The sequence below is a fragment of the Procambarus clarkii genome, chromosome 18 (assembly GCF_040958095.1).
Source record: "Procambarus clarkii isolate CNS0578487 chromosome 18, FALCON_Pclarkii_2.0, whole genome shotgun sequence".
NCBI lineage: Eukaryota > Metazoa > Arthropoda > Malacostraca > Decapoda > Cambaridae > Procambarus > Procambarus clarkii.
The window spans coordinates 39,261,775-39,269,667 of record NC_091167.1 but is presented as its reverse complement, the minus strand read 5'-3'; the positions used below and the strand labels follow the sequence as shown (position 1 = coordinate 39,269,667).

Genomic DNA, 7,893 nt, shown 5'->3' with positions numbered 1-7,893 from the left:
CACCTTATCTCAGTTTAAAGCGCCTGTCTTTATCCGACTTGTTTATTCCCCCTCTGAACCATGTATTATGGCGTGCTTGTATGGTTACAGCCGGTTCACACTCAGTGCCACACTACTTACTGAGTACTTGTAAATATTACATATTTGTAAACTATTTGCCATATTACCGTAGATGCAACATTTCATTCGATTATGAAGTGTTACATTCACTGTAGTGTGGTACTCAGTTTATATGACTTTTGGCGTTGTATTCCTGCTTTTCCTGTGTTTGGCAGCCACGGGGGACAGGTAAGTACCATCTAGGCAGCTGTTAGCTGCCTTGGAAGCCTTCCATTTTCAGACTAACCCATTGTACAGTTGACAGCGTCCTCCTCCCATGTCATAGAACGCGTGTTTGAGGCACCTAGTGTCCAAGGTAAATGAAAAGAAAAAGTTACATATTTTATTAATAAAGACATAACTGGTTTGTGTTGAAATTTCGTTGTCATAATAGATAGCAGAAGGGGGCCTCCAATAAATATAGTGGTCATATGTTTTAAAAGGAGACCAATTGTATTAGAAAATTAAGATAGGATTGATACAAAGATTCCTGCCAGGTGTTAAGACGTAGACAAGATGGAGGCTTTTCCGTCGACCACCTTTGAGGTGATGGGTGTAGTCATAGGCCGCCTGAGCTAATTGGGAAACTGGATGTAGGGTGAGAGGATGGAAAGTCGAGATAGGTGTGATAAGGACATCGCGGGAGAGGAAGCCGGATGCTTTTGCACTTGAATAAGGAGAAAATCGAGTCGCAATGGTTGTATACAAGGGTCGAAGACACCAGAAAGAGTCAAGGAACCTTCAGGATATCGCTACAGGAAGGCCTTTGCTCTGACGAGCACGAGCTCCAGACACCCAGAAGCTCCAGACACCCAGAACACACATCTGAAAATAATGGAACTGACGACTCTTCGTTCAGTTCTGAACCACCAGGGAGCTCTACCTGAAGACTCAGTTTACGTTTAAGGGAGCTTTGTGAAGCTAACGTGGAAGATGTTGACTACATTATGCTACGTGAGATTGGACGCTTGCCTCAGTGTGAAGCCTCGTTGGTAAATGGACTTTATGATGTGATTCAGGTGACTTGAGAACAGTGATACACGATAAAGAATAATAATATTGAGTCACGAAGCAGCCACTAAAGAATGTGGTCATCTTAAAGGTAACTATCAGGAGAAAGCACTAAGTCGCTACGACTATATAGCACACTGCTGACATCTTTAACAGTTGTTGGATTTTGTTAACATTACCGAAGCTCGCAGACGCCGAGGTGACAGGAGCCACGGTGTTTCCCAAAGATGTTGAACTTGGAGAACGAGGACGATATTGCGAGTGTTCTCAGCAGTTGTGTGTTACAAGTTAATAAAGGATTTACTGTATTTAACATTTTCAAACATGTGATAGATGGGATTTTTGTTGCTTTATTATTTCCAATGCAACTGAAATGATATAATAATGGTTATAATATTTAGGATAATATATATATATATATATATATATATATATATATATATATTTATATATATTATTAAATATGACCGAAAAAGTAAGATTAATAATTCTAACACGAATTTTCTCAATCTTTCGTACATTACGCTTCACTGTTGGAGGTAAATCAAAAATCACTTCTCCAAAATTCATTTTTATTTCTAGTCTGACGCGACACGGGCGCGTTTCGTAAAACTTATTACATTTATGAAACTTATGAAACGCAGCACGGAACTCTGCTCAAATGCCTCCTTCAGCTCCTGCAGATGTCTGACATCAGGTACCTGTGTAAAAATGTCGTCAACATACCTGCAGTATATGGCCGGTTTCAAGTTCATGTCGACTAAGACTTTTTGCTCGATGGTACCCATGTAGAAGTTTGCAAACAGGACACCTAGGGGAGAACCCATGGCGACCCCATCTACTTGCTTATACATGTGCCCATCCGGGCTCAAGAAGGGTGCCTCTTTAGTACAAGCTTGGAGTAGTTTCCTCAGAATACTTTCTGGCATGTCAAGAGGAGTACAGGCTGGATCACGATACACTCTTTGAGCAGAGTTCCGTGCTGCGTTTCACTTACGAGACGGAAAAGGATGGGAAGCTGCCTTTTCTAGATGTAACAGTCATGGAAAAGGGCGGAGGTTTCCACACTGCAGTCTACACTAAGGAAACAAACATAGGAATGTGCCTAAATGCCAACAGCGACTGCCCTGACAGGTACAAGAGGAGTGTTGTTAACGCATACGTCGACCGTGCTCTCAGCCACAGCTCAGAATGGAAGCAAGTCGACGAAGAACTCTGTAGGGTAAGGCAGGTTCTAGTCAATAACGGCTTCTCCAATGGTTTCATCGAAGACATCATAAGAAGGAAAGTGAAAAGCCATGCAACCTCTGAAGAGACAACTAACACAACACCTATACCCCCTATTAGACTATTTTACAGGAACTTCTTTTCCACAGCTCATAAAACGGAGGAAAGGGTCCTGAAAGATATTGTTAATAGAAACGTTATCCCTACAGACAAAAATCAGAGGATACAACTGACGATTTACTATAAAACCAGAAAAACGGCCAGCCTACTCATGAGAAACTCTCCAGACACAAAACAGAACGCTTTAAAAGAGACTAACGTCGTCTATGCCTTCAAATGCCCACTTGGGGACTGTAAGCTCCAAAAAACCCAGTATATAGGCAAGACAACAACATCTCTTTCTAGGCGTTTAACGATGCATAAGCAACAGGGCTCCATTAAGGAACATATAATCTCTTCCCATAACCAAACCATCGCCAGAGAAATCCTAGTAAACAACACAGAAATCATCGATAGATACAGCGATAGCAGGCGGCTTGACGTTTGCGAGACACTACACATCAAGAAGTCAACACCAGCAATCAACAGCCAATTATTGCACAACTATATTCTACCCACCTCAAGACTCCGCTCCAATATAGAAGCATCAAGAAATATGGACCAATAGGCTTTCTACAAACACTTCTATTCAAAACCCATTGTTTCTGTTCTGTCTTGTGTTGATACTTTTAATACCCTATTAATATCCCCTGTTCTGTCTTGTGTTAATGCCACATCATCCTTCCCACCTCACTCAAATGTAGATATAATATCAGAGAGACGTAAGTTCTAATCAGTTGTGTATTTGTGAAGTCTTTGAAAATGTAATAAGTTTTACGAAACGCGCCCGTGTCGCGTCAGACTAGAAATAAAAATGAATTTTGGAGAAGTGATTTTTGATTTACCTCCAACAGTGAAGCGTAATGTACGAAAGATTGAGAAAATTCGTGTTAGAATTATTAATCTTACTTTTTCGGTCATATTTAATAATATATGTCTACAGGAAAGACTGCTACCAAAATATACTAATATATATATATATATATATATATATATATATATATATATATATATATATATATATATATATATATATATATATATATATATATATATATATATATGTGTGTGTGTGTGTATATCACGAAAATAAACACGTGATGTATAAATGTGACAATGTCAGACCACGGAGGAAAAATGAAACAGGAATTTCCTTAAGTACTTTCGTACATTAATACGAAAGATGTATTAACTCCTTCTGAACTTAATGTATTAACTCCATGTATTAACTCCATCTTAACGAAAGATGTATTGACTCCTTCTGAAGATGTATTAATATACGAAAGTACTTAAGGAAATTCCTGTTTCATTTTTCCTCCGTGGTCTGACATTGTCATATATATATATATATATATATATATATATATATATATATATATATATATATATATATATATATATATATATATATTCAAAAAGAATAGGGGTGGTAGGAGTAGAAAATATTAAAGTGTTCAGTGAGGCTCCACAAGGTCTTCTCTGGGTACTCTTTATATTCTTCTCCGAGGCTATGGGACCCTACAATTGCACCACAGGTGGTACCATTATTAAGTAAAATATATATATATATATATATATATATATATATATATATATATATATATATATATATATATATATATATATATATATATATATATATATATATATGTAATATAAAACCTCAACTCTGTAACAAATAAGAAAATTCCTGCATGCTAGAGAATGTAACTGAGAAACGAGGCAGCACAAACGCGACGACAATTTATGTGAGCACATCAACACCTCTTGTGTGTGTTGACACCAACCAACAGAAACCTCCAGAAATCAGACTGAGGGGCAGTGTGCTTCTCAAGGTCGTCCATTACTTTGATATTAAATTAAATCAACCTTGATCTTAGGTTAAGATTTGACTTTGAAGTAGTTTCACATTATGACCTGAAACTCATATGAGTTCTACCTAACATTCAGTGTTATTTGTTTCAAACTTCTTTTATTAAGAAGTTTGTTTTGGGTATATCTTGGGGTCTATGTATTTAATATATTTATTAAATTTGTATACCATTGCGGGCTGAAGTTATGACAAATAAATAAGAAACTTATTTAAACCACTTCTGTAGTAACTAGACCTGTGAGTGGACTATGTACAGCTTACGAGTGAGAACTTTGCCCTTGCTGGGACCTTGTTATCCATTCACACAAATACAAAATAAAAAATGAGTGGTGGAACGACAAGTCCTCCCTGGTGCTTAGACAGAAAGACTCAGACTAAGTCATCAGTACAGTCACCATTCCCTCCCCAGCACCCACTCCCACAACTCCCACTTGCAACCCTCCCCCCCCCTCTCTCCCCTCATCCCTCCTTGTCATATTTTCTATTTTTCTAGTTTTCCCCTCGTCTGGTCGGGGAATGAGGCCAAGCTGCCAAACATCAGCATCGGAGTGACCTGATCTCCGCCGTAGATTATTTAATCAAGGCGACCACACTGCGAGCCAAGCCTTCTTAAACCAGATCCTCCCTCGACGCGTCCAGCGGGGTATTGTCTGCAGCTAACTCTTGACGGCTGCATATGGCGATGAGTTGATTAGAGGAAGGGGAATATGAAGAAGATGAAGGGAAATAGAGCGGGTTAAAAGAGCATGTATGGATGGGTTGACGAGTGAAGGGATGAGCTACACAATTGTCAGATCAATTTCAGCTACAGGTGAGGTCCCTCGTGTAGGGGACTCACGTGAACTGATCTCATGCAGTCAGTCACTTTGTTAACCTGCAACTGAGAGTCAACCGACGCTGTCTTCGGATTAAACCCACGGTGCGAAGTAGCAATTTAAAGTTACATCTTAGGTACTAGCGTTATTCATGTCAATTACCTCATATCAACAAAATCATTGAATTTCTAGCAAATTAACATTGCTATTAGGGGAACAATATGTTTACAATTAACAATATAAGCATGTGTAAAAATACCCTGAAAGTTGACCGTTGAGTTAGTCATGTGAAAAAAAAATGTTTTAATTAAAGTTGTGTTTATAAATATGTTTTATCATATGCAATAAAAAAATAAATAAAATAAAAATAATTGTGAAAGCAATAAATAAACCTTAAACAGCATATTTATATAATAAACAGAGAAACATGTACCCACTTGGAACACCGACCTTGAAGCGGTAGTTACATGTTTTCTCAGTTTATTCCCAAAAATATATGCTGTCTACAGTTTATTTAATATGCATACGTTATTTTATCATATATAATTTCATATAGTCATAAACCCCTTCACGAAGGCACGTCTCTGGGCACTATAAACTGTCTAAGTCGGACATCGTCACTACAGCGGCCGACCCCACTGTGTCTAGACGTGTTGCAGCTGTACTGGAGTGTTCCTTATAACTAGGTCATGATGAATGTTCCTTATAGCTAAGCCATGCTGAATGTTCCTTATAGCTAAGCCATGCTGTCTTCATTATTAGCCATTATGAGAGTGATCCTTATATGAGGACCAGGATATAAGGGTCTGGGATATGAGGACAAAGATCTGGGATAAAGGGACAATGATTTGGGATATGGGGACAAGGATTTGGGATACGAGGACAAGGGTCTGGGATATGAGGACAAGGATCTAAGATATGAGGAAGAGGGTCTGGGATATTAGAACAAGAGTTTAGGATGAGAGGATAAGGATCTAAGATATGATTACAAGGGTCTGACATAGACAGTAAAATATGGGAAAACGTGATGTGGAAGGAGAAATGCCAAGCAATAAAGATGGGAGGCAGAGAGGATACAAATAGTAGTTCAAATCAGGGGTTCGTATCTGAGTATGAAAACAAAACAATGGCAAAAGGATGGAGGGAGGTGGGAAAAGGATAGGCCTCGTCCTCTGAACAATTAAAAACAAAACGATGTTGTTAGAATTAACTATCGACGTCACTAACTGTTCTTCCACGTTTTGATTACACAAACAAATATCGAGTCAAATCTCACTAACTGTAGCTGTGTTGTGGTGTTATGATTGGGTGTCTCTTCTCTAAATTTGATTAAATCGTTCTTATTTCTTTCAGTTGTGTTCTGACCTATCGGCGTGAAAAGCTATTGGCATCTTTTGAAGTCATCCTAACACCTAACAGGACCATTGATGAGGAGTTTGAAGGGGGTGTGGAGATATTAGGTAATCCACTGAGGGGACTCTAATCGTAAAATGTATATGAACCTATGATGAAGAGGCTAGGAGGAGGATAGGATTTAAGGATAGAAGAGGGACGGCAGGAAAGAAGGATGGAAGAGGAAGTGAAGGCCGGAAAGGGAACAATAGTAGACAAGAGAGAGTAAAATGGAGAAGAGAGATGAGTGAGAAAGGATGAAGTCAAGTTCTTAGCAAAACGAAAAAGAGTGGATGGAGGAAGGCGAGGAAATTATCAGGGGAAAGCGCCAAACCATCACAACTATAGAGCACTTGGAAGGGATCAAGATTCGGATTTGAGACGGGACGGGGGGAAAGGAATGGTGCCCAACCACTTGGACGGTTGGGGACTGAACGCCGACCTGAACGAAGCGAGACCGTCGCTCTACCGTCCAGCCCAAGTGGTTGGGGAAGAGTGGATGGAATGTTAGATAAAATTAATTGGTTTATAAAGGAGGAAGAAACAAGAGAGTGAAGGAGTGGCTAGACGTGATAGATGTGCAGGTTCGATACCCGCCCACGCCTCGTTCCACGCCTCGCCCCACGCCTCGCCCACGCCTCGCCCACGCCTCGCCACACGCCTCGCCACACGCCTCGCTCCACGCCTCGCTCCACGCCTCGCCCACGCCTCGCCCCACGCCTCGCCCCACGCTTCGCCCCACGCCTCGCCACACGCCTCGCCCACGCCTCGCCCCACGCCTCGCCCCACGCTTCGCCCCACGCCTCGCCCCACGCCTTGCCCACGCCTCGCCCACGCCTCGCCCACGCCTCGCCCCATGCCTCGCCCCACGCCTCGCCCCACGCCTCGCCACACGCCTCGCCCACGCCTCGCCCCACGCTTCGCCCCACGCCTCGCCCCACGCCTCGCCCACGCCTCGCCCACGCCTCGCTTCACGCCTCGCCCACGCCTCGCCCCATGCCTCGCCCCACGCCTCGCCCCACGCCTCGCCACACGCCTCGCCCACGCCTCGCCCCACGCCTCGCCCCACGCCTCGCTCCACGCCTCGCCCCACGCCTCGTCCCACGCTTCGCCCCACGCCTCGCCCCACGCCTCGCTCCACGCCTCGCCCCACGCCTCGCCCCACTCCTCGCCCCACGCCTCGCCCACGCCTCGCCCACGCCTCGCCCCACGCTTCGCCCCACGCCTCGCCCCACGCCTCGCCACACGCCTCGCCCACGCCTCGCTCCACGCCTCGCCACACGCCTCGCTCCACGCCTCGCCCCACGCCTCGTCCCAAGCCTCGCCCCACGCCTCGCCCCACGCCTCGCCCCACGCCTCGCTCCACGCCTCGCCCAC

General features: G+C 43.0%; 1 protein-coding gene across 1 annotated transcript in view; it reads left to right on the top strand.

Moving 5' to 3' along the window:
* Positions 1–232: 232 nt before the first annotated feature.
* Positions 233–7,893, top strand: part of LOC138366096 (uncharacterized) — a 19,343-nt gene continuing 11,682 nt past the window's right edge. The window contains exons 1-3 of the mRNA XM_069326829.1: positions 233–288; positions 6,478–6,558; positions 7,051–7,893. The exon at positions 7,051–7,893 is cut by the window's right edge and continues 88 nt beyond it. Coding sequence (XP_069182930.1) covers positions 233–288; positions 6,478–6,558; positions 7,051–7,893 — 980 coding nt within the window. The remainder of the gene's footprint in view (positions 289–6,477; positions 6,559–7,050) is intronic.